A 26,605-nucleotide genomic window follows, 5' to 3' on the forward strand; every position below is an offset into this window, starting at 1 on the left:
ATACATGCATGCGCCAAGTTTGGATATTTTTCTTTTCTCTTACCACACGAAAAGGAATGGCTGTGATATCTTTTGGTTTTGTTTGTTTTTTTCTTGGCTATATATACTTACGCGTCCACCAAACTTTTGTTTTTATTTTTATTTATGTGGTGGTATCTGATTCAGATTGACAACAGCAATACTAGTAAATAGAACAATAGGAAAGAAAGAAACAAAGAAAGAAAGAAAAGCGGATCCGATCGGTAAGATAGGATATGATGTCCAACGGGCAGAACCGGACGGAGCTCTCCGACCCGAAACAAACAAGGGTAAGTTAATTAGTTAGGTTAGTTAGGTTAGTTCATTGAATCAATCATATTCTCGGGGATAAAGAATCCGAGAGTTGGTTAGGGGGGAAAGCAGAAGAGAAGAAGACAGAAAAACTGGTTTTTCTGTGTTTTTGTTTGTTGTTGTTGTGTAGTGTGACTGGCACTAAACTAGACTACTAGTAAGTTATCTAGCCCGGGGGGCGGAAGTATGTACTGTATTAGACTAGACTAGACTAGATTTATTACTTAGTTAGTTGGTTAGACTAGGTTCTGGGTGCCCGGATTTGATCAATAACTGGGTTTGGTTAGGGTAAGTTAGTTAGCATAGGTATGGGATGGCGATGGAGACAGAAATGGAGAACGCGGCGATTGACCGACCGGTCGGTCGGGAGTAAGCGCCAGCCAGCCAGATAGACGGAATGGGAATGGAATAGATTGAGTGGAGAAGAGGGAGGAGGAGATATACGATGATGATAGTAGAGATTGATTGTGATTGAAGTTCGAACTTCAAGCTAAGGAATCATCCTTTCGGTTCAATGCCGTTTGTATGGACGGAATGTTTGTACCTGATCGGATTTAGTCCGATATTTATTTAACTATCTATCTATCTCTTAGTTTAGAAAAAAAAACTTGGAAGTTGGAAGTTGGAATTGCTGCAGAAAGTAGGAATGAATGAATCACAGTCAATACGGATATCATTTCCGTGTGACAGGGAAGAAGTTTCGGTCTGGTCTGAGTCTGACATAGATAGATGGACGGGCTGTGATCGACCGTCTGTTGTTTTGTTAGTTTTAATTAGTTCAACTTGGAAATCCACTTAGGTCTATTCCTGCGTGTGTCATCTGGGTGAGATGATGGATCTCGTGTTGGGATGATGAGCAAGAGGGAAAGGAAAGAGTCTAGATGGATGGGCTGTGGGGAAAGATGAGGATGGAAGGAAAGGCTGCGGGGGTTGCCTTGTGGTTTTATTTAATTACTCCGTAGTTTATCCAATTAGTTAGTTAGTCGATTATAAGGTAGTAGGCAGTTTGTTGTGGATGTGGATTAGAATTGGAATAGACATGACAGGATGATATGACATGACTGAGGATAATTGGATCCAATAATAGCTACTATGCTATGAGTTTCAATTGTTATTTCTCACTTTCTCCGTAAGTAGTAACAAATTGATTGTATGTAGTAAGCTAAAGTAGATATAGTATATTGTCTTACGACTGCCGGCTCCACAATCCTTCCTTAGCTACTAGCACTTAATCGAACAATCGGAAATCCAAATCCAAAGTCTAGAGTTAGATACTATGCTAACTACTTAAGTGTCAACTCAACTCATTTCCCAAAATAAGTCTGATTGCCGACGGAACTTAACTCATTCTTTGTTGTGATCGTCAATCCGTCGCCTATCTGGTTACTAATACTATACTAGTATAGTTACTTAGTAACCATTTAGTTAGTGAGTGTAACAGTAGGGTATGACTTACCTAGCTGTTCTACTTTAACATTAGAAAAGATAAAGATAGTCTGGATAGGTAATAAGTCTAGGTTTGGTTTGGTGATATCACTTTTCCTCAATCCCTGCAGTGCAGTGCACTGCACTTCGCTTAGAGATGGAAATGACATGGATGAGATGAGATGAGATGAGATGGTTGATACATACTTACATACGTGTAATATAACATACGTGATACATTACACATTACTTGTATTTGTAAAGTATATGTATGTGTGTATGTATGGTAATATACATATAAATAAATACTACTTATCACTACTTACTGACTTATCTATGGGATGATGATGATGATGACAGCCCAAGAAAGTAAAATCAATGCGACAGGAATACAAGTAAATGTGATGATGATGTGATGGGGTTGCTTTTCCTTATCGATCTACCAATCATGGTGTTGATCAAACAGTAAGTAGTAGCAGCTTGTCGGGGAAATATCGGATCGTTCATATGCTGGTAGTGGTGGTGGTGGCACACCATACCACTCACACGGCTGGCATAAGCAATCAAGCCACCACCACCACTACCATCATTACCACTACCATCATTGCTTATGGATTGGGTTGGGCTGTGGTGGTGGTAGTGGATAAATATTTATACCTGACAAGTAAAGTATATGATGTGGTAGAATACAAAAGTATACCCTAAAATCATATGGAAAGAAAGAAAGTAGAATAAGAATACCATCCATAAAAACCTCATACATTCATCAAAAGTACTAGCATACTAGCATATACCCCACAGCCTCCTCCAAAGTTATCAGTCACCCCATAGTACCCACCTACCCACCCACCCACCGACAGACAGACAGACAGACAGACAGACCAAAATTGAGACAACCACTCAAACACATCCATCCAGCCTAATACACGAACCAACCAATCCCAGAGTAGCACAGCGCAATCAACAAGGATATAGATAGATTGTACACGTAGCGACCATACAATACTTATACAGTTATACCTACTTCTGTCTACACAATTAGTTCATAGTTTGATTGATTGATTGTCATATAATACTGGATCATTATAAGATACCACGCCATCAATCAATCAATCAGTGTCATATGTTGGGTAGAATTTCCACTGGACATGGGGGACAAAAGTACCTTGCATGAGGATGCTTGCATGGGGTAGACTACTAGTGTTGGCTGACATGGTTGTGGGGGTGTGCTGTATCTTTTCTTTTCTTTTTCGTGGGTGCTCATATTTGGGAAGTACTCCGTACTTCGTTGTCGGTGAGTGTACTGCTGTCTACTAAGGGGATGGTGGTGTGTTTCAGGTGCTTGTGTGAGGGAGTATATCTACCTATCAGATCCTAGGTCAATTTTACTGGGTAGTGGTAGGGTAGGGATACTTGTGTGTAGGTATAAGGGTAGCAGTCAGCTAAGTACTAGGATGTCGTTGTCAGTGTCAATCAATCCAATACACATAGTGTTTCGAATTAAGATCATTATGCTCAGCTGGTCTCATGATCAACTCACCTGATCACTCGGAATTCATCTCTTCTCGGTATCGAGCAGCTACACACATCCCTGTAGTGGCTATTCCATAACATATTGTCTATATGCATACCTATCCATTCTATACCTATACCTATAGCAACTGCATAACTACCCAATGCATGCCATCGGATCACCGGCGCGGCACAATGCGACAGACACATAGATAGCTTACTGTTCCACAACCCCCTCTAAACGCCATGGCAATCCCACGCCACGGGGTAAGCTCCTCATGATCATGGAAGAGTCGTATTCAGTACCTGGCTGTGTTACCTTGTGTGAGTGTTGTATATTCTCCGATTAGGGTGATTGATAAGGGGCTGTTGGTCCGAGGCCGAGGCTGAAGTGGAAGCGTTGAACGGTCTGGGGTATCCTGCTCTGAGTATCTGGTGTGAGTAGTTTGTAGGGCAGTGTATATATACTGCTGCTATACTTGCCGTGCATCGTTCCTTATAGTGTATGTAGTGTATGTATGTATTTATCAGTTCAATCTCGATCTCAACGCATATCATGAGCGGGTCAACACCATAGAAAATGTAGCGAAAGTAAGCTTACAATTCTCCTCTCACAACCAAGCCCTCATCACTCATCCTATCCATATACCGGCCTCATCTCGAAGTCTAGATGCTCAGCTGCCAACTTATCTGGACAGTAGAAGTATGTCCTGTACCACGTCGGAATGTATCCATCAAGGACAAAGACAACTCGAGACCTGAATCTCGAGCATAAAAGCACCTAGATCTCCTGTTCCCTTGAGTATCGACATCAGCATCACTACCACTTTCCTCAAGCATAGCAATTCAACGAATCAGTGACAAAATGCGTTTCACCATCCCTCTTACCCTCTTTTTCGCCGCCCTGGCTATTGCTGCTCCGGCTGCGGAGGCAGACAATGATGTCGACGCTGCAGTGTCTGAGGACCCTGGTCTGGCTGATGCGCAGCGTTGTCGGCCAGGATATAGACAGTGCATGGATGTGTGTCTCCTTTTCTTTATCTTTCTATCTCCTTCAACTATGAGGTCTTGACAAGACGGGTTAGCTAACGAAGTGTAGAACTGCAACCGTCACCACGGAGGTGAACGTTGCTTCCGGGTAACTCCAACTTCTTTGTCGTCTCAGTAACAAACCTTCTAACAACATGTAGGCTTGCCGGGCTCACTACTGCTAGTGACTTGCCCCATACACACCTGATTGATCGTCGGGTAGTCTCAAGACACAGTGATTGATTTGATATTGTGCTCGTTCCGTTGACGTCAACGCAAGCTATTGTCCTTCTTTAACTAAATCGAGCTGTTTTATGACACTTTCTTCCACGCGTAAGCCAGACTCAGTAGTCAGTAGTACCGAATTCATCAAAGCAAGAACATCAACAATGACCAATAGCCCACCAGCCATCAGAAATCTCGGACAGAATATGGCAAAGAGCATCAGATGACGGCGGAGGATACACGCCCACAATGCCGCAAAAACAGCCCAGACAGTGTATATAGTGCTATGAATGGCCAGGAAGCGTGCTTGGCTCTGATTTTCTCCCGAGTGGAGAAGAGGCACCGCGCATGCTGCCACAATTGGCGCGGCAAATGTATTGACGATTACCAGTAGTGGCGACCATGGATACTGTGTATCTCGGAATGGAATGTAGGCTGATTTCCATTGGATGCTGGATAAGGTGGCGTTGTGACCGGTGCTGAAGAAGTGTAATGTCCCGAGGAGTGCCGCGATGGTGGGTTTGATGGAGCTGTTACTGGGGATGAGATGCCGGAGGCTGATGAGCTGGTAGTAGAGAATTGACAAGGACAGCCCGCCTGTTGGAGTACTTGAGAGAATGCCTGCAAGGAGCATTGCTGTCATGGAGATGAGTGGCCGTTCGAGTGGCCTATGTCTTGGAGTGGTTGTAAACGCAGATGCTAACCCGATAAAGACAATGGCTAGCACCATTCGTGCAACAGTCATGCGCAGAGTTTTGGAGGTGTCATCTGTGAGAAGGTCCGCCAGCCAGCCGTTGTTACTTGCTGTTTCTAGGGTATTGAAGACGGTGGTGAGCAGCAGCGCACTTGGTACGCCGAGTCTGAACCAGAACAGGTTTCCAGCCGCGTGGTCTCGCAGAGCTAGTCGAGTAATGTATAACACAGCCACGGCAGTAATGGCCGGGCTCGATAGCTGCCATACCCAGCTGCTCTCCAGGCGATAGAATGACGTTCTGCAGAATGGCAGTTGCTCTTCGCGACAGGCCCGACTGAGCGAGACGACTCGACCCAGAAGCATGAACATCACCGAGCAAGACGCTTCACGTACACCTTTTGCATGGTTTGACGCGCCAAGAGTGCATAGCCCGAATGTTGAGAGAAAGACCAAAACCACACGGTCCTCCCAGATGGTGTAGGAATTCGAAGCAAATCCGAAGCCGAGCAGTAGAGTGAATATCACAGCCTGCCAGCTCCAAACTCCCCCCTGAAGGCACCTGCGCAAGATAGTCAAACCAGTCTGCCACATATTCCACACAACGCTGCCCAAAGCAGCTCCCAGGATCACTCCATCCGTGAGGGAACCCTGAGCAAAGTCAGTCAAAGCAACATGACCAGCCACAGCAACAACCCCCATCACGATCCCTACTACCATCCCAGACCATTTCCTCAAGCCAGACCTCCCATTCACCTGGGGGCATACCAGGACCACCACACTCAGCAACAGAACCACCAACCCCTCAACCATCTTCAGCGGATCAAACTGAGCCCACATACGCTTATACCCCTCTAGCATCCACCCTTGATATCCCCTCAACCTCTGATAATACTCCCTCAAAGCCTCCTCATCCCCAAAATCCACCTCACCATCATACCATCCATCCCACCCAACCACCCCCTCCCATCCATACGTCTCATACTCGACCGTAAACCTCTGAATCTGCGCCCCAACCAACGCATTAACCTCCACCAAGCGTCTCCAATCCGTCCCCTCCCTCCCAGCAAACGCCTCCTCAATCGGCCGTCCCAGGTTACTAAACGGCACCGGCACGCCCATCAACGACGCCAACGTGCTCACAAAGTCCACCTGCGGGATATCTCTCCCCACAACACCAGTAACGCCATCACCACCATCAACAACCCCCCAAACCTCCCTACTCGAATACAACCACAACGCAGCCCGTACCTCATCCACCCCCTCACCCCCATGATTCCCATTCTCATCCATCCCATGATCCCCCATAACAACCAACAACGTCTCATCATCCACACTCTCCATAACCTCCCTAACAACCCCATCCATCTGAGCCAACTTCTCCCTCATGCTCTCATGCCCCGGCCCAAACCGATGTCCGACGTGATCAACACCCAGGAAATGGGCGATGATCACGTCCCACTTCTCCTTATCTTTACCCTTGAGCAAAGGTACCAAGTGTTCATACACCCCATCATCAACCGTATGTAAATCCTCCACTAGGAACGATTCATACGGCCGTGACAGGGTTGCGTCAAAGTATCCCGGGAAGAGTTTCATCCAGGTATCATCGCCCAACAGGACGAGACGTTTCCCTGCGTCATGGAGTTGAGATATCAGGTTATCTTCTGTGACTGCTGAGCCGGCGAAGTTGGACCCTGCTTCGATGAAGGTGGGTAGAGTGCCGGTCGTGAGGGCTTTCAGGCGCTGGAGGGTGGTGGTGGGTGGGTCGGCGATGAAGGGGTAGAGGAGGGCATTGTGGGGAGTGGTGAGGGCTGTGGTGTGCAGGGTAGTGAGGGCGTTGTGGTATGTTTTGTTGTTGGTGGTGGTAGAGGTGGTGGAGGGGATGGTGAAGTCGTAGCGGAGGGCGTCGATGAGGAGGATGATGGCTTTGGTGAAGGTGGGGGGTGTCCAGCAGGTTGTAGTAGTGTTGGTGGTGGTGATGGGAATGGGAGGATGGGAGCAATTGCTTTTCAAGTCGAGGGTTTGACGTGTGAGGAGGAAGCCTTTGGTGAAGAGGTATAGGCCTGTGGTGTGGAGGAGGCTGGATGCTGTTAATTAGTCAATTGAGCTGGGGATGTAGTGATGGTAGGGTAGTATACATACAGAATGTAGAGGAAGAAGAGTGGGTGATGCCATCTGCTGGTGGTGGTGGTGGTGGTGGTGGTAGTTGATGGGCCCATGCTGCGCTGGTATAGATGCTGCAGTGCGTATCAATCAGACTATACTATCTATCGTATTGGCTATCGACAGCGCACACAGATGATGATCATCACATTCTTCTTCATTTAGCAGAAGCAAAATCAACAACCAGGCAGCTCTATTTGCAATCCACAGGCAATAGTCTCCTTAAGTTTTTGTGGCACGAACTTTCCCCTGTGTAACCATCACACAGCAGTCAAATTCACTTCAACCTCATTCAAAACAAAGTAACTAGATACTGTATACAGATCGATACTACTCTCCCAGACAGAAATGGAAATAAACCGTCACGTACCAATACACACCACTTCCGTATTTCGATACCAAAACCCTTACTATTGTATACAACATACATACTTACTTACATAACCAAGCAACTAACTGGTTAACTAACTAACTAACCTACTGCAGTCTAACCAACCAACTAAAGTAACTAGGTTACTAATTCTCCGCCGCCAACCGACCTCCAAGCGAAGTGGATAAGTAACAACTTACAGTAATAGATAAGTAGCTAGCCTGAGGCTACGCTACTGCTTGCTGCTGATCAATTTCGCTCGTATTGGGGGACAATCTTAGCCCGATGCGGGAAGCATTAGCGAGGACAAATATGGTTGGTCGGTGAAGGGGGAGAAGATCGTAATCAATCAACCTAGGTACATGTTTGTAAACTAAATCGAGATGACAGCTTAGTTACTAAGTTACTTACTTTACGTGTGACAAGTAAAAATTACTGTAGTAGTAAGTTAGGTAGCTTGGGGGCGTTTACCTGGTTGACTTAATCTAGGTTGATGGTAATGAGAAGAGCTTGTTTTTGACTTTTTGGGGGGAAGCTTTGAAAGCTACCTATTATGGGGTAGTTACTTTCCGTGGGTCGGATGGGGGTGGGATGAGATGGGGATGGCGGAGGGTTATGCTTAATGGGTGTATGGTGTGGTCTGTGTAATTGTTCTGGAGTTCTTTTGGGGAATAGTTGATAAATGCCGGGTTATAGTGGGAGGGATTATTACAGTGAGCAAAGTTTGGTGACTAAAGCAGCTGTGATTTTATTCCCATGCATGTTCATTGATTGGTTCCTTGTATATACCCATACCCATATCCATTCTATGATAATCCTATACATACCCTCCTCTCTCTCTGTCTCTTCATATATTCTTATATACCAATATTATACCCCAAAGAAGGAGAAGAAAATTGTTTACCAACTCGTAACCCCCCTCTCCCTATCAAACCCACCCCTCAACTGCTCCCCAGGCTTAACCACCTTCCCCTGCAACACCGTATACCGCACAATATTCTCACAATCCTGGGGCCTCACCCTCGCAAGCCAGATACCCTGCGCTGCACCCTCTTCCTCCTCAGTCCCCTCCGTCTTCTTATACCACTCGAAGTCCCGTCTGCGATAAATAATCACGTTGGCCGCATACTTATGTCCACCCACATGGTTGATAAAGTAGATTCCCACACCCCCAGGCCTCTCATCATCCATATCCCGATACAAGCCTAAATGGCGCAAATGGCGCTCGAATTCCTTGCGGAGAAGCGGCGCGGACTGTCCGCAGCGGGCGTCGCGGGTGCGGTGGGAGCAGAGCAGGATAACGGCGGAGTGAGGGGAAGGGCGGGAGCGGAGGGAGGTGAGGGATTGGATGTCGGTGATGTTCTCTTCTTGTTGTTGTTCTTCAGTCGAGGGCTGCTCTTGTTGTTGTTGTTCACTCTCATCATTGCTGTTTCCACCAACCAACGGGGTCGTAGTCGTCGGCGAGCGATTCACAAAATACTTAATCAAATCCGGCGCCAGCTGCGGCGTGACATGATCGACGATAGTAAACCTGGGCAGAAGCAACACAGTCGTAGGCTGTTTTCCCGCATCATGATAATGATATTCATCCGGGACGGGCATATTGGAGGCGGACAATTTCAGTTTCTAGACATAGTCACCCCACACCGATTAGCTTCGCGCAGCCAGGACAAAACAAACTGCAACGGTGGCAGTGAGATCATACCCCATTACTAGGCACCAACCCCCCCTTCTCAATCGCCTCCATCACACTCCCCTCTTCATCCGCAACATCCCTCACCCAATCCGCCTTCCCAGTCGCAACCAGCACATGCGTCGACCAGCCATTAATATTCCCGTACATGGTATCTTCCTGATCGACATCGAATTTGGCGGGGTATTTCACCGTGCAGGACGCACAGTCGTGTAGACATTCTTCGCCGTCGATGGCGGGGTCGGTCTTGGGAAACAGGGTATCGACCGATGGCGTAGCATCATCATCATTCTCCTCCTGGGGTTTGGGACTGTCTTTGGGACTCCTGTCCTGCGGGGTTGCCGAGGGGGTCGGGGTGAAGAATGAGCGGCCTCGTTGGAGGATGGATTGCATTGTGAATATAGTAGTGTAGCAAGGGGGGTTAGAAAGGGAAAGGAGGGAAGTAAGTTGAATAGGAGCAGAGGGGGGGGAATAAGGTAATATCTTTTCTTTCATTCGGACTTTTGGGAACCGCCAGATCTTATCAATCGCCGCGCGCGCCTTGCCAAGGACGGAAAGCCACGCCGACACGGATTTGATGCGGCTTGTGGTCGGTTGCTGCCGGACCTCCGATTGGCTTACGTCACGGCGGCAGCAACTCTTTGCCGAGTTCTGAAAGTGGGGGGAAGTTCTTTTTTGGGCGTTGGGGAAACACAGCGAGCCCAGGGCAGGTGGATATATGGGTAATTAAGGCCAATAGGAGACGCTGTGTAACTAATAGTGGCATATTGCGAATCAAAGGGAGAAATCGCATCTTCAATCGTGTAATTATCCAGAATGGTTTTGGGTTTTCCTTCAATTCTTATCTAATATCTATGTTTGAGGTCTACCGTCGACGCGGCTGCTGCTGCCAACGTTATAAGCGTACGGTAAATCCGTCGGACTCCGAGTCTCGACCAGGCGAATCACGCTCCCTCCAGAGCTACCAGATACATTCGATTGCACTCGTCGAAGCGACCGCATCGATGGCGTCCGAGGAGGCGCCAGGGTTCGCTGCGCCTCCGAGCGTCTCGACCAAACAGGCGACCAGCGACCCTGTCTAGCGCCGTCCCAAGTGGACGCATTCGAAGGCCGCAGACTATTACTCCGGCCACGAGACATGGCTTCACTATCGCCATAGGAATCCACCGTATCGGTTTCACCTTCCTCGTCCGAAGGCCCGATAAGAGACTCGCTCTCAGCCTGGGAACTCCCACCACCCCGCACCTCATCCAAGATCTGGGGATCCAAAACCTTCATTCCCCTCAGGAGCTCCGCAAACACATGCATCAAAGTCCTGAACTCAGCCTCGTGTAGCTCACGCGTTGAAAAGCGCGCCCGCTCATACAGAGCGACAAACTCCATCCCAATTTCCGGCGGATCAACCACATTCAGCGCAGCCAAATGCTGCAAATACCCCCGCAGACCCATCGATATCGGCCGCCGTAATACTTCCACTACCCGCGTGTCAGGAATCGACTCTTCGGTCTCGGGGAATGGCGCGTGAAGCGCCCGCTGGGTGGCCGTGAAGATCGGGTCGGGAGGAGCAAGTGACACTGCCTTGGCCTCGATGAGATGAGGCAGTTCCTGGACTACAGTCCGATAGGGAAGGTCGGGCAGGTCAGGACATGAGGGCGAGGACCATCCGGGGTGCTCGACTTGACCCCAGGGTGGATTGTCGTAGTCCACCAGGAGCGATTCGTAGCCTGAGAAATCATGTCCGTCGGCTGCAATGTCCCTAGGTCGAGCCTGGTAGGCTATGATCGCACTATGCGCCAAACCCTCCTTAACCAGTCGGCGCACACTCTTGCCGACGTCTTCGCGCTCGACGGGGATCCATGCTTTGGGGATGCCGGAGAGGACGGTTCGGTTGGTATATATACGCGTGGTGTAGATTAGGACCGCGAGGATAAAGGTGACAACGTAGCCGCCGGTGATGATGAAGATGTTCGTGAGGCGCTGCGTAATGTAGCACTGGTAGATCGCATCGGCGGGAGTCAGGATGATGCAGAGGAACAGGACCAAGGAGAGGAAGGTGAAGACAGTTAGGTTCAGGACGCGCTGAACGTTGATGGCCATAACCGCGAGCACGTCATATTGCGCCGCAGTACCGGCTGCTCTCAGGTGCAAGCAACTGGCCGGTGGAAGAAATACTGAGTAGCTGGAATTAAGGGGATGTCCATTGCGACCGTGAGATGAGCTGGGTGTCACGTGGTTAATGTGGGCGCGATCGGCATTTGTCTTCCTGTACGGATACTGTCTCGGAACAAGCCATCCCTACCATATCTACAATGTTTCTGCGATAAATCAATATGGCTTCTCAAAGGTATATATGCCTACGCTTATGCTTCTATTGCTCTACGTGTATTGATGCTAGGAATCACGACCTTTAGTCGTCCTGGACAGCCACCTCGTCCTCCCACTGAGGCTCGAACTGCGCCCGAGCCCGGCGGATGACCCGCTCGATACCGTCCAGACCCATCTTCAGGACATCCATCTTCGGGCCGTAACTCAGACGGACGAAGTGGTGGCAAGGGCTGTCGAACAGGTCTCTTCTGTGAGCGGGGTTCAGGTCGAAGAAGATACCAGGGACCACAATGACCTTCTCGGTCAAGAGGGCGTTGAAGAAGTTCAGTCCGTCGGACAGGTTGGCCTCCTTGGGGAGAGGAGGGTCCAGGGAGGTCAGGTCAAGCCAGATGTAGAAGGTGGCCTGGGGCACCTCGTCGATGCGGAAACCGATCTCACGCAGACGCCCAACAACGAAGTCTCTCTTCTCGCGGAAGTGCACCTGGAGGGCCTTCATCTCTGCACGCACCAGCGACGGCTCGAGCATGGGAACGGCGGCTTCCTGGAAAGGCGCATTGGCACCACCGTCCAGGTAGGAACCAGCAGAGCCCAGGGCGTCGATGAACTCCTTAGGTCCAACAACCCAGGCGATACGCCAACCCGGAAGACGGAAACGCTTGGTCAGACCGTCAATCAGAAGCACATCTGTGAGAGTCAGCATGGCAGGAACAACCTGCACCGGTTCTCGTTTGTTCAGGGAGGGTCAGCGGGCGAACCATCTTTGTTGACATCTTCGACGTTGGTGGCACCACTGATCGTGGTTCCATCACAGTCGGTAGTGTAGTTGTAACCGCCGTAGAATTCATCCAGGATCAGAGTCGCACGATCTCTGCAGATGTCCTGGATCTGAGCAAGCTCGGGGTTGGAGACAAAGTGTCCGGTAGGGTTACGAGGGTTGGAGGTCAGCAACACAGACGTTCCACGAGCGATCTCCTCGGCGATCTTGTCGGGGTGAATTGCGTAGTGGTCGTCTTGGGCGAGGGGAATGGGAATAGGAGCGATCTAGATGCAGAGTTAGCCACCGTATACAACCCCGAGCCCACTGTTCACTGCTGTCATTCCACTAGCAGCACTGATTCGCACTCACGTTCTTGAACAGCGACAACATCTCGGAGTACGCCGAGTAATCAGGGATAGGGAAAGACAAGTACGAGTTTCCCAGGATAGCAGCGATACGGATCAGACCCGCACGACCACCGGGGACAATGCAGACGTTCTCCCAGGTGTACTGACTGGCCTTGCCCTGACGGTAGTGCTCATTGTAGAGGCGAGCGACGGCGGCACGCAGAGGCTTGATACCGGCGGTGGGACCGTATTCACGGGCGGCGGAGGTGATAGGGATGGAAGTCGGGCGAGGGAAACTGCCCTCGATCTCATCATCGGCTTCAGGGGCACCCTGGCCTAGGTTGGCCCAGGAGTGAGGATCCTCAGCATAACCATGTTCGGTGGCACGCTCGGTACACCAGACAACACCGGTGGAGGCACGGGAGGCATCGAGACCGGCATGGGGACGGTGACCTTCGTGGGCGCTACGGAACTGACGGTGGGTTTCGGAACGGAGTTCTGCATGACAGGAAGTGATGTTAGTTGGAATGCATGTAATAGTCCTCGACTAGTAGCTTGTGTTGTTGAAGGAAACGGAGGATTATGTGCCCCTCATGCACAAGGCTGAGCAGCATTGCTGCATGCAGTGGGAGCATATATAGAAGGAAGAATGCAGGGAACATGACTTCTTCAAATGAAGAAAGAAAAAGAATAAAAGGAAGACATATGTATAAATGAACAACGTACCATTCTCAGACAACTCCTTACCGACCGAGAAGCGGCGGTTGGAGGGGCGCAGGATGCTCAAGCGGCGGCCGGAGAAAGACATGCTGGGCTGCTTTTGCCAAGTCGCAGATTCTGGGGAAGAACGCAATCTAGTGTATGCAAGCTATCGGAGTTCCCTGGACCTGAAGGGGGTAAGAAAAGGATTAATTAAGCAAGAATTGGGGATTTCTTTAAAATGGTACGAATAGACAACAGGAGAAGAAAAAAAAATATAGGCAAGTAGTAGAGGCAAAGATAGAACTTACTCTCCAAAAGAACAAGAGTTGGAGAACAGAAAATTAAGAGGGGAGAGAGAGAGGAGAGGATATATCAATAAATAAGAATGAAGAAGAAGATAGTCAGACAGACCAGTTAATAAAATAAAAAGGGAAATAAAAGAAAATGACCATGGAAGAAAAAAAAGGTACAAGTAATTTTTTCTCTTGTCAAGGCGTTAAGGATGGATGGCTCCCTCCAACTCATTGCTTTGCCTTGTTGGTCTTGCTTTTCTCCAACTTTTCCTTTCCGCCCAATCTACTCACTCACTCTACGGCATATCGACCCAGACCCAGACTCAGACAGACAAACTACTACAAGGTACCAAACCAAACCACCCACCATTCTCCTTTTTCCTAACTCCTCTCATCTGCGACAAATAATAATAATACCACCTACTAGTAGTTTCAGCCCGCAGGCACCAGTCAACTTTCTTGACAAAATTAGAAGGAAGGAAGAAGCAGAATAATCGCGCAACTGCCGCCTCTTCCAGGGAAAGCAAAGCGGAAAAAAGCAGCCTTACAACCACAACCATAAAATGCCTCACAACTAAACTGACTAGTAGTTTCGAGGGTTTCGCGGTCAAATGAACTGCCACACACACACACACCGCATACGTGACGAATCGTCGAACCCAGTTTCGATAAGTTTTGACCCAACCGTCTCGTCCAGACCGCAATCATTTTCCCGTGGCTCAGTCCCGATCGACGGGCTCCAAGTGGACTCTTCTTTCGGCTGGGATCCGACACCGGCTCCAATGAATCAATGATCCCAAATCATCTGCCATCATTATTCCTTCCGAGACCATACAAACTTACATAGTAGTGTAGTAGTAAGTAAGTAGTATCGATTTCCGGCCCCAGTAGCAAATGACGAGTGGCGGTGGCTGCTGCCCGCCCCCCTTATTCCCTTATCCCCTATCGATCTTCTTGTCTACCTATCTATCTTTGGTATACAATCGGATGGACGGCATCTCAAGGGAGTTGCGACCTGTCTAATGACAAAACAGGGACTGGATGGACACCCACCACCCCCTTTCAGCCCTTTCAGGCCCCCGTTGGTTTGGACCGTGGAGTGCCCGAAGTTCCACTTCTCGGTACTGATGGATCCGTGGAATTATGGCGCCCCCCAGGTACTTTACTAACTTACTAACTCACTAACCAACCTATCTCCTATCTCCTCCCTACTCCTTTCAGGTTTATTTTTGGAGCTATTATCTTCGCCATTGTTCATACTCTATATCTGCACCCAGCACCAAGGAAATCTAAGGTCGTAATACTATCATTGACAGGGCCAGCACGGAATGCCAGCAAAGAAAAAAAAAAAAAGGGGGGGTAAAAAGCAACAAATCAACAAGCACAACAGATGAGGTACCGCAACATCAAAGTCCATCCCAAGGCCAAATATGCAGGAACACTATACAGCTCATCTCGTATGTCCGACATCCGTCCTGCGCAATCAATGAAAATTCGGAAAGCCAACAAGCGGTATACATACATCATGCAGTCATGGTAGATCAGTTCAAATGGAGAGTCATCAACATTTCCCAGAGCAGAGAGCCGCCTCTCCCAAATCCCAACAGGGTGTCCGAAGTAAACCCACAAAACCCCGCTCCTTGCTAGGGTCCATCAAGAATCAAGCGCCCCCGGCCGATAATCTTTTTTTTGCCTCTCCCGTAACCCATGCGAATAGAATCAGTAGCCTCTCCAACGCTCTCCAGCCAATCCAGTTGGATGTGAGTCGTCAACTAAACCAAGGAGACAACACCGGTGACATTGTCTCATCTCTTGCCAACTCACACAGAATGAGATGCGGAGAGTAATCAAATGCAGCGATGGTCGGAGAATCAAGGACGAAAAGTAACGGTAGGAAACAAAGTAAGGTAGTGAGAAAATAAGGCAGAAAATAATCTTCAGTACTGGAACATATGCCATTGCTCCAGCTCTATCATATCTAAGTCTCCACTGCCTGACAGTAGAGCTGAATCTCTCCTACTTGACCCCTAGCGAGCATGTCACGCTGTTGTTCGCGCCACTCCATGAATGCCAGTTGAACGGCCTCGTCGCTGTCAATCGTAACGAAATCTCCGTCTTCGTCCCGGTATCGTAGCCTGACCGACTTGCTGCCAATTGAGCGGTTGGTGAATCGGGCCAGCTTGGCATCCACACGATCGATGAGCGAGCGGAACATGATGTTGCTGGCAATGACGAGAGTGACGTAGTTATCATCGAAATTCACCTTGACCTTGAGTTGCGTCGGCATGAGGGGCTCCTCATCCGGCTCGTGGCTCAGGGGAGACGTGGGCTGATCGGTGGCCGATGTGCTAGGACGGTAGTCGGAGTATTGGGGCTCGTGGAAATGCGTGTGCGGCACATGCCGGGGATCGGAATGTTGCTGGGAGTTGGAAAGGTGGTTTGCGTTGCGAATGGGGATGTTGGCATTGGTAGGGGAGTTGTTCTGGCTGCGGTTGGGAGGCGCCATCATACTAGATATGTGAGCGGGAATCGGCGGGACGGGTACGTTGTCGACGGTCTGCATCGTATGGGCGCCCATGTAACGACGCATTTCCGGATTGTGGGTGTGGTTGTGGATATCGGGGCTACTCGCGGATCGCATTCGCTGGGCCATGCCATTTGCCGCCTGGGCCCCTGACATCGGAGGGAGTGAGGGTCGTTGAGCACTTCGTCCATTCGGAGCACCGCTGAAATAAGGATTTGAATTAGGCCCATCTCTTGACGTCGCACGGGACAAAGCCGGGGCTGTATACCGAGCATTTTCTTCATTCCAATTGCCTGTAGGTGTCACTTGACGACCATGGAAATATCCAGTAGACTGGGAGCTGGACCGTGTAGACGGAGTTTCGGCGACGGGGGAGAAGTAAGATGGAGCATTCCTCTCTGCTGGCGACATACTGCCTCCAGAAAGATGGGTGTGCAGTGACAAATTCGGATCGGGTACAGGTATGCGAGGGCGACCGGAGCTACCGCTGCCTCCTGTTGCTGAACGGGTTCGGAGACTGGTGCTGGAGGCGTTACGGCTCATCGGGAATTCCGAGAAGAAGCCTGCTTCCTGCGTGGCTGCTTGCTCTTCCGCATAATACTCTTGTTCATATGGGTTTGGAATGTTGGACATGGATCGCATGTACGTAAATTCGGTCTCGGAGGTGCCAGTGTTGCGAGCGCTGCGCTGCTCTGCCTGGATCGCACGTTGCGCCTCGATGTCCCGGCTCCATTTGCGCATGATGTCCTCATTCGAATAGCGGATGATAAAATTGTCCACGACTCCTGGATCACCCTTCCAGAAGATCTGGATGCGATAAGAGCCTGTCACACAGTGGTTTAGTCAAAGCAGCTCCTGAAAATGGTTGAGAAGTCCTCGTACCTGGCTTGGGAAGGCAGAGCACATCTGTCACGTTCGCCATGTAGATGCGGCCTTTGAGCTGAAGCCGCGGCTTGCCTTTAATCATCGCAGCGGGCTTGTCTTTGCCTAGATTCAGTTTCGACTTTTGCTTGTTAGGGTTGATATCCTTGCAACAAAGGAGTATCCGTTCGAAGAGATAGATATGATACTAATCCAAAAGTCAGCTGGCGGTTCTCTCAACTCCATCTTTGCAAAAGGAGCCTGGAAAGGCTACTAACCTCTCTCTCCGAGTCTTTGCCATTATCACCCTTGATCACCGAGAAGGTGCCAAAACGGAGAAGGTCGCCAAATGCTTCAATCTTCAGAGCCTTCCAGTCATCTACTCGTTCATCGAGGTCTTTGACAGCAGACTGCAGGTGCTCTTTGTCAATGGCATCATTTGCCGAGTCTAAAACGGTTTGAATAGCGTCGATGGCTCGTTGGATGTCAGTCCGGAGGTCTGGGTTTTCTGTTTGCTTCAAAAGTTCCTGCGCGGTGGTCAGTAACAAGACTATTGGCTATGTATTGAGACGAGGGAATCCTTACCCCTAACATCAGGGGGTATTTAGTCAAGCGCTGGAAAGGCTTGACAAAGAAACCGTTCAAGGTTGCGGGTTGCGCCACCATCTGTAGCAGGTCCTTGGACCGCGGAGCCATGTGAATCTTGTCCCAATCTCTGAGACAGATCTCATCACAGCGCATCTGGTTGGCGATAAAGGGCTCGTATTGGCGGAAAGCTTCCTCGTGCTGGATAAACAGCTCACCCCAGTTTTGTTTCTCTTCAGGCAGCGCATAGTGCTGTTCAATACGGATCAAGAACCGCTGAGCAAAATCAAGCAGATTGTTGAGATTCAAGAAGATCTGATGGCTAGCATCACCATTTACAGCACTTGTCTCTTCTAACTCCTTCTTCAGGGCCTGTAGATTCTGGAGATGATGAACATAGTCGCGCTCCGTTTCCAGTAACTCCTTGAGGATGTGTTCCCGTTTGGTGAGCTTGACGGCACCTTTCGCGGGGGCTCCCGCTCCAATATCCGACGGTCGCTTCAGCTGTCCCTGCATCTCCAGGATGTCCAGAACCCGGTTAACCATCTTGATCACTTTGGTGAAGCCAGTGGTGTTTTCGCCGTAAAGGTCCGTGATAAGGAAGCAGTCTTGCTGAGGGAATCCCAGCTCCTTCAGAGACGCATGGAGGAATTTGAAGGTGGCGGCTTTCGGGCGTTTGGCCTCGGCAACTTTCGTTGTGTCGATTTCCAGAAACTCTTCGGGATCGGAGGCATTGTAGATAGTCAGGAGGGGATAGCCTGTCCGGAGACAATTCCACAGCGACGCCACCGGATCGGTGTTCCCCTGAGCCAGATCGGCTTCCTCCATCTCTCGCATATGGGGTTCGAAGTTCGGTACTTCGGCCAGGCGCTTCTTGAGGTTGACGCAGCTCTGATAGATCGATTCGCCGCCGCGGCGGTTGATGATGTTGTCCTCGGCGATAGGACCGCCATTCATGGTGATGGTCTCAGCCATCTCGACGGGGGTGGTGGCCGACTCGGACCGTAAGGAGTGGAGGCCGGCGACAATGTGGGGGAGGAGCGAAGGGCTTCAAATCTGCGCAGCAGACCGACGGAGGGAGAAAGAGGAAGGAAATGACAGGCGTGCTTGCACGAGGATCAAGTCGAGCATGGGTCACTGGATGCGAGCCGGTGGACCGATGCGGGATGGATGGGACAAGCGAGCAGCTAAGGAACCTTAGGAGTGGAGATGGTGGTACGTTAACTATTAGTTAACTCTCCCTAAAAAGCTGAGTCAAACCGCGAGCTGTTGTTCCGTGTCTCGACCCTCGCCGCCAGAAGTCGATCGAATGCGTGAATTTAAAATAATACACCCTGGGGGGGTCGACGAGTTCACGCGACGAGCCGGATGGGTGATTTTTGTAATTCGGGGAAAGCTCTGCGCTTTTAATAGAAAATTAGTATGGCCTTGGCCAGGGACAAATCTCCGGCCCTTGCTGGCGACAGCGCCCTTCCTGATCAAAAGATGGCGAACCCGAAACCCAAGAAGGATCGAGAAAAATAGAAATGCTGGGTGTGGGGTTTGATTTGCCGCTGCAGCCAGGCAAGCGCAGGCACGTAGTAAGCAGGAACCAAAGAAAGAGCAGCAAGTAGCAGCAGCAGGTTCCAAAGAGGCGGATTTTGCCCCTCAACCGAAAAACAGCTGAAAGGTGGAAATCAGATAAAATATGGGAACGGGAAAGGATCCCTGGAGCGGTACCGCCGGGAACCGTAGGTGAAGGTCAATTTAAATGAAAAACTAATAAGAATAGCTATGGTATGAAAAAAATAGGGTGGAAAATAAACCCGGAAGGAGAGAAAGCGAAGAGAGGGAGAGTTAAAGAACAAGAGAGGGAGGATGAGGAGGAGGGGGGGGAGGGGATGATGGAGGGGAAGGAGGTCAATGGGAAGAAAGGAGGGAAAATGTGAGAAAGCAAAGGATAGACAATCAAGAGTGACAAGAGATGGAAACACCGGAATGGGGGGAAGAAAAGGAAGAGAGAGAGAGAGAGAGAGAGAGTCCAGGCCAGTCAAGTGGTCCAGTTTGCCCGACTGAGTGGTAGCGCGCGTCAGCTCCAGTCGACAAGTGAAGAAGTGACAAACTTCCCGAGTACTACTATGGAGTACTCTGTACTAAACTGTGAGGAACTAGTCAGTCGGAAGGAAGGACTGACTTGACCAGGACGGGATGATTAAAGGGGGAGGGAGGAGAGGAGGGGAGGGGGAAGGGAAAGAATGGGTGTTCGGGTGGGTGGGTTTGAAGTGGAGAGAGGAGAGACCGCAGTAGATACTACTAGTCAGTATCGAGTAGTGGAGGAGGGGAGTTGAGAAGCACAAAAGAGACACCGTGAAAGAGGGGGAGAAAAAGAAAGAGTTGAGTGAGGAGGAAGGGTGGGAGACAAGGAGAAGGAGAAGGAGAAGAAGGAGGATGCAACATACCAGAAGAGAAGCTGATGTGGGATTGAAATTGGTGGTTACTACCTTTAAAGAATTAGATCATAAGTAGATAGCCGATCGTGAAAGGTGGGAAAGGTAAGTAGTATGTGAGTCGCGCAACTATAATACTTTTGACTATACTACTAATAATAATTATAATGAAGGGAGGGGGGAAAGGAATTAATCTGGGAGAGAGAGAGAGAGAGAGAGAGAGACAGAGTCCGGGCAACGGAGACAGGAATGAGGAGTACCAAACAATCAACAATTCCAAGTACGTATACGTTAGAATCTGGAATCTTCAATAACAGTGCACTTACTCCGGGGGAGGGAGTGTGGATGGTCAAGTCATATCTGACCGTCTTTTAGAGCAACAGATTTGAATTTCAATAACTACTTACTAAATTCAAATCCAGGCCGAATTGGCAAAAAAGCTGGGGTTGGCCCCGGTAGGGATTCAAGAATGACCGAAGCAGATTGGAGGCCGCATCGGCTGCATGAAGACTCCTCTCACACCAACTGTTTGAGATTTGAACTAGTCCCGAGGCACGCTTAGATTGCCGCCCCATAGACTACCTATCTATCTATCTATCTACACACCACCACAGTAAAACTCGTTATACACCTAGGGTGAAGAATAATTTTTTACTGTACCTGGAAAATACATCCTTCGATTACTACATACATTGACTCGTCTCATCTTCTTCTTCTTCATCTCCTTGCCACCTTTGTATCAGCATCGACACTTCGGACATTTTTCCCTATTTCATGATCCTCGATCACTACTACTGTACATCCCAGGGGTCAGGATGTCCGACCTGCATACAATCCCAAACACAAGGAGCAACACACATACCACCTGGCAGGTACCACACAGTACCCGCGACACAGTGTCCAATCTACTCCTAAGTCGATAGTTGTTCCTCTTTAGTCGCGATATCGACCCCATCGGAGCCCAGGGCACAGCACCTTCATTGGTCGGGGAAGTGACAGGAGTGGATGTCCGCCGGTTTCAGGGCTGTGGTGCTGGTGGTGGCCGATCATGGAATGATCCAAGCCACCGACGAGCTGGTTCCCATGACAAAAACCTAATTATTATTCCCCACGAGGATGACAATTACGGAGGTTTGGGGGTTCATAATACCAAGTTGCAGGATACTTTTCACTAGTCAGTTTCTGAAGGATGTTAGAAAGGGCCGGCTGGGAAGGTACCTTGCCGCCTCCCTCCTGCATCGGAAAAAAGAAGGTACTACCCACTCAGTGGTTCCCGCCAACTCGGTCAGGCACAGGGTGTAAAGTTACATCCTGCGCTCCCCTTGCCTAGAAGTGACAGTCTCTATCCCGGTGGTTGGGTCAGTAGGATGTGCTTGGTTAGTACTTTTAATAAATCTCTCTCATTAAAATACACCCAAAATCAAATGAGCTAGCCCCTTCTTGCCTCGGTTGATCGTTATCGCTTGTAGGAAAGGGTGAACTGCCTGAGTCAAGTGTTGGCCCCACACCAGTTGCTCGCGCCATCAACCACATCATCCCTGCTGATACTATGCTCTCTCTCTGCCTGTACATTTCGGTTCCAAAGCAATAGCTCAGCAAACACTGCACATGACAAATAGTATTATGGTTGAGGTACAGGGGCATTTAGTACTTCACTAAGAACAAGCCCACAACTACTAGTAGTACTATGAACAGCCGCAACATTGGCATTAGAGGATGGGTATATTAATATGTACAAGTACCACCAGGTATTCAAGTTTTGTGTAGAAACGACAGCTCCTCTGAACATGGTCGAGGGTTGGACTAGAAACTGGGTATCGCATGCAGGCTTATACCTGCGCCAAGGGAAAGCAACACATCTTCTATTCTGAGATTTATTTTTCAGGCACGAAGACGAGAAATTATACGCATTAAGGGTATGTGGGGAATTTATGAAGATGCGCGTGAGCTGGGTAGAACAGAGACCACGGTTCTGATATAAAGTGCATCTAGCAGCAAAGAGGGACAGTGACCTTAGGACTAGCTACTACTACTGTCTTGAAATTTGATGCTACTGGGTCCATTATATATTCTACACCAGCAAAAGTAGATTGGCGCTCTGGTACTAGTAGACAGTCAATTATGGTGCGCATCCCATACCGCAACAGAAGTATGGACAGACCAGATAGGTCCAGTAAGCTTATTGAGCTGATATTGACTAAAGGCTTGCCAGAGCATGCGATCTGGTCCCTTGCTGAGCTGATGTTCTATCAATTGCTTGGATGGCAGAGGACATCATAATGGCTGAAGTTAGAGACGTTGACGGAGAGCTGAGAAGTAAATCGCTATAAAGGAAATCAGGATGCATTAAATGCAGTAAGTGTACGAAAATTCTTTCCCTCGAATAATCTGTCTATAAAATGCTTACATCTCTGAATAAAAAATGGTCGTGTAGTAGATTCTGAGTCGCCAAGTTCGATGAGGGTAAGGTTCTAGGTTTGACTATTTGACCCAGTTCGGCATAATACTGATGGCCCATAATTATTGCGAAATATTTAGATACTACTAATAAACAGTGATAAAAATATGAAATATGAACTATGTTCTGTTGTTCAATGGAAAGTGGTGTATCTGCTGGCGAAGATGAGAGTGGTCTCCCCGGTTAAGGTAAACAATACCCGTCAGGCCATAATAGCTGGGTATTATTGATGCTCCACTCTCCGCGGTGTCAGTCACTCCCTCCAAAACGTCACTTCGCCAGCTTCAACCCCCCAACCACTCTGTCTCATCCATCTCCCGCCATGGCTTGCTAGTTTTCCATCTTTTCTTCTTCTCGGCCTTAATTCATCCCGGTCGTTATTCTCCTTCTTTATGTGGTTGTGCCAATAGCCATCTCTGCCTTAACCCCCACTGAAGGAAAGGGTGGTGTCCAGCTCACCTCTTTGCTTCACAGTGTCCTAGGAGCCCTAGCCACCACAAGCCTTGCTTCCTTACCGGAGCACTTGGGCCCAACCTATCCTTGTCGCCCTTTTGACTGAACGGAGGGGCCTCAAGGAGGCTAGAGAAACTAAGCTAGGCAAATTTCCCAGCGAACCCATGGCGAGGGACACCGCGCAAACTCCGATCATCCCTCGTCCCCGGCTGCTTCAGGGCGCCGCCAGTTATCCCTCCGACCTCACCGCCCCCTCGCTGTCTGCGCCCTTCAAGCTTGACGAGGGTTATTCCGATGAAACGAGAAGTCAGCCCGACAAGGACTTCCTGAATTCGCCCCCCGATGATGTGATGCCGCTCCCCGACTGGGTTAATGCTTATAGTGAGGCCGAGCGAGCCGGTGAGTTCAGCCCCCCTTCCCTTGGTTCTGTCCGGCGCAAGGATCCTCTTCCGTTTGGCTTCTTAGCGCGATCATCATCATACTGACAGGCTGTGGTGTTTCATGTAGAGCTCGCCTACAAGCTTCTACGCACCTTGCGTGCTTCCACTGTCGCCTCGGTGGTTGAAAAGCTAGCGCCTCTATTGCACATGGATCCCGTGCTAAAGTTACCTCCCGAAATCACCGCCGAGATCTTCTCCTACCTCGACCCTCAAACATTGGTAACAGCTTCCTTGGCATCTCGCTCCTGGCGTGATCGCATTTTTGACACCCGTCTTTGGAGAGATTTGTACATCAGCGAAGGCTGGCGGGTCGACATTGACGCCGTGCATACGTACGAACAGGAACACTCGGGATTGGAATCCCCCCAACTCCGAAAATCTCGGTTGAGGCATATAGACCCGGATCTCGGTGAACCGAAACAGAAGAAGCGCGTACCCCCCAGCTGGCTAGACTCTCGCGCGACAGGATCGCTGGATAACAATGAGGCCGTGCAAGGAAATGGGCTGCAGCCTTCCGCAGCGGCAGATGTTGAGGGTGATCATCACATGAGTGATGCGTCAAATGATCGTGGACCGGTGCTCGCAGCTGGGCAACAATCATCGAGCGCACGTCATGAGTCGTCGGGAACTCCTCAACTGAAGTCAAACTTACAGCAGATTTCGACGAACGCTAGCCCCCCCAAGTCATCACTATTGATTCGGATGCCCAATGGTGCCGCAAAGATGAATTGGCCACATCTATATCGGGTACGGAGGCGGCTGGAAGAGAACTGGACTAAGGGCCGTTTTACGAACTTTCAGCTGCCGCATCCAAATCACATGGAAGAATCTCACCAGGAGTGTGTATATGCGATTCAGTTTACCGATAAATGGCTGGTCAGTGGTAGCCGGGACAAGACTGTTCGAGTGTGGGACCTGGACACCAAGCGATTATGGCATCCGCCTCTTCAAGGCCACTCAAAGTCGGTTCTCTGTCTGCAGTTCGATCCCCGCCCTTCTGAAGATATCATCGTGTCGGGAAGCAGTGATAAGAATGTCATAATCTGGCGCTTTTCTACTGGAGAGAAGCTTCACGAGATTGCGCCAGCTCATGATGACTCCGTCCTCAACCTCCGATTCGACGAACGCTATATAGTAACTTGCTCCAAGGACAAACTTATCAAGATCTGGAGCAGGCGCCAGCTCACACCAATGGACAAGGACTACCCCTCTGTTTTCCAGGGTTCTGGTGTCTCCTATCCCTCGTATATTGTCGACACAAGCGACATTCCCGCTTTTATACTCGAGGCCGAAATTGCCAAGAATCACATTCGAACCTTGGCGCCATATTCGTTGCTAATGATCCTTGACGGACACACTGCCGCAGTGAATGCTATTCAGCTCAACGAGGATGAGATCGTGTCCGCCTCAGGCGATCGCCTGATCAAGGTCTGGAACCTGCGCAACGGCGCTTGTCGGAAGACAATGATAGGCCACGAAAAGGGCATTGCATGCGTACAGTTCGACAGCAAACGCATCATCAGTGGAAGCAACGATGATACCGTTCGCATTTTCGACCACGCCTCCGGTGCCGAAGTGGCCTGCCTGCACGGGCACGCCAACCTCGTTCGGACAGTCCAAGCTGGTTTCGGAGACCCACCGGGTGCAGAGGAGGCCTTGCGACTGGAAGCTCTGGCTGTCGACAACGAGTTCCGTGATGCCCAGCGCACCGGTGCAAACGTTGACCTCGGCCCTAGTGCCCTCCGGCGTGCCGGATATCAACAGAACACCAACGGGTCCCGGAACCCAAGAGACATCAAAGCACTGGGTGCCAAAATCCCCCCGGGCGGAGGCGGGAGCCAATGGGGACGAATCGTCTCCGGCTCATACGACGAAACCATTATCATCTGGAAGAAGGACAACGAAGGCCGCTGGGTTGTAGGCCAGCGACTCCGACAGGCAGACGCCGCCGCCAATGCCTCATACAGCCACCTAGATTCCTCTGCACGTCAGACAATCGCACGAGCCAACGCCTTTGCTCAAGCGCACCAGGCGCAACAAGCCCAAGCTACCATGGCGGCCGCCGCTGCGGCCGCTGCGATATCAACAGGCGGTGGAGCACCGCAGCAACCACAACCACCACGTTTGCCTACCAACAACTCCAACACCAACGATCCCTCCTCGCAAAATGCACACTGGCCCGCGCACCTAGCCCTGAACCCGGCCCTCCTCATCTCCAACAACCTCCCACCCACCGTCCAGCAAAGCACACCTCAAGCTCACGCTCAAGCTCAAACTCAAGCACCCGCACCCATAATGCATGCCGGCGCCCCAATGAGACCACCACCACTACCAGCCCATGCTCAGCAACATCAACAACAGCAACAACACCCGCGAGTGAGAGCCTTCCCCGCCGCCCCCCAACAACCACCTACCTCGAGGATCTTCAAGCTCCAATTCGACGCGCACAAGATAATCTGCGCAAGTCAGGACCCGAGAATAGTCGGGTGGGATTTCACCGCTGATGATGAGGAACTGAAAGAAGCGTGTCAGTTCTTTACGGGGCTGTAACCTAACCGCTTTACACTACTACTATCATCAGCATACGGGGAAGGGATGATGTGGTATAACTATTGCTTCTTGGATCTATATCATATTCCTTCCCAGGATTCTTTTCGCTTTCTTCTATATATCTTTTCTCCCCTTTTTTTCCTTTAAAAATCTCGCCTACCTTCCCGATTCTTCTTTTGTGCATTAGGAGCCTGTCTATTTTGAGTTTCTTTTTGTCTCTGTCTCTTTATATGATTGCCTTTGGGTGATTTGTCTATATTGCATGAGAATCATTTCGTTTCTTCGCCTCTTCTTCTTCTTGTGGAGACTTTATCTATGTGTGTGGGTCTGCCTTGTCAGGCCTTGTTGTGTTCTGTTCATAACTCTTATCTTTAGAGCATTTCGGCATTGGAGCGATGGAGTCGGTTGGTTCATGTCAGCAAAGACGAAATGACTACAGCTGT

At 49.7% G+C, this 26,605-nt stretch overlaps 7 protein-coding genes across 7 annotated transcripts; 2 read left to right on the forward strand and 5 right to left on the reverse strand.

Moving 5' to 3' along the window:
• Nucleotides 1-4,132: 4,132 nt before the first annotated feature.
• On the forward strand, nucleotides 4,133-4,481 carry AtWU_02971 (saccharopine dehydrogenase [NADP(+), L-glutamate-forming]; the record flags this gene model as incomplete). The annotated part of the gene is made up of 3 exons (XM_035498084.1): nucleotides 4,133-4,288; nucleotides 4,367-4,405; nucleotides 4,458-4,481. 3 exons carry the CDS (start codon nucleotides 4,133-4,135, stop codon nucleotides 4,479-4,481), a joined length of 219 nt encoding a protein of 72 aa, XP_035353977.1.
• Nucleotides 4,482-4,576: 95 nt separating this feature from the next.
• Nucleotides 4,577-7,434, reverse strand: AtWU_02972 (GPI ethanolamine phosphate transferase 3; the record flags this gene model as incomplete). The annotated part of the gene is made up of 2 exons (XM_035498085.1): nucleotides 4,577-7,295; nucleotides 7,358-7,434. The coding sequence occupies 2 exons, from the start codon at nucleotides 7,432-7,434 to the stop codon at nucleotides 4,577-4,579; spliced, it is 2,796 nt and encodes a 931-aa protein (XP_035353978.1).
• A 1,214-nt stretch (nucleotides 7,435-8,648) lies between these two features.
• On the reverse strand, nucleotides 8,649-9,834 carry AtWU_02973 (sucrase/ferredoxin-like domain-containing protein; the record flags this gene model as incomplete). Its single annotated transcript, XM_035498086.1, has 2 exons — nucleotides 8,649-9,374; nucleotides 9,454-9,834. The coding sequence occupies 2 exons, from the start codon at nucleotides 9,832-9,834 to the stop codon at nucleotides 8,649-8,651; spliced, it is 1,107 nt and encodes a 368-aa protein (XP_035353979.1).
• Nucleotides 9,835-10,293: 459 nt separating this feature from the next.
• AtWU_02974 (DUF4129 domain-containing protein) lies at nucleotides 10,294-11,538 on the reverse strand (the record flags this gene model as incomplete). The annotated part of the gene is made up of 1 exon (XM_035498087.1): nucleotides 10,294-11,538. The coding sequence occupies one exon, from the start codon at nucleotides 11,536-11,538 to the stop codon at nucleotides 10,294-10,296; it is 1,245 nt and encodes a 414-aa protein (XP_035353980.1).
• A 310-nt stretch (nucleotides 11,539-11,848) lies between these two features.
• AtWU_02975 (pyridoxal phosphate-dependent aminotransferase) lies at nucleotides 11,849-13,678 on the reverse strand (the record flags this gene model as incomplete). The annotated part of the gene is made up of 4 exons (XM_035498088.1): nucleotides 11,849-12,450; nucleotides 12,522-12,807; nucleotides 12,893-13,368; nucleotides 13,597-13,678. 4 exons carry the CDS (start codon nucleotides 13,676-13,678, stop codon nucleotides 11,849-11,851), a joined length of 1,446 nt encoding a protein of 481 aa, XP_035353981.1.
• A 2,165-nt stretch (nucleotides 13,679-15,843) lies between these two features.
• On the reverse strand, nucleotides 15,844-18,810 carry AtWU_02976 (Rho family guanine nucleotide exchange factor CDC24; the record flags this gene model as incomplete). The annotated part of the gene is made up of 4 exons (XM_035498089.1): nucleotides 15,844-17,213; nucleotides 17,272-17,458; nucleotides 17,529-17,777; nucleotides 17,836-18,810. 4 exons carry the CDS (start codon nucleotides 18,808-18,810, stop codon nucleotides 15,844-15,846), a joined length of 2,781 nt encoding a protein of 926 aa, XP_035353982.1.
• Nucleotides 18,811-23,336: 4,526 nt separating this feature from the next.
• AtWU_02977 (F-box and WD domain protein) lies at nucleotides 23,337-26,162 on the forward strand (the record flags this gene model as incomplete). Its single annotated transcript, XM_035498090.1, has 2 exons — nucleotides 23,337-23,571; nucleotides 23,680-26,162. 2 exons carry the CDS (start codon nucleotides 23,337-23,339, stop codon nucleotides 26,160-26,162), a joined length of 2,718 nt encoding a protein of 905 aa, XP_035353983.1.
• Nucleotides 26,163-26,605: the final 443 nt, after the last annotated feature.

This window comes from Aspergillus tubingensis, assembly GCF_013340325.1.
Source record: "Aspergillus tubingensis WU-2223L DNA, scaffold_4, whole genome shotgun sequence".
Lineage (NCBI taxonomy): Eukaryota > Fungi > Ascomycota > Eurotiomycetes > Eurotiales > Aspergillaceae > Aspergillus > Aspergillus tubingensis.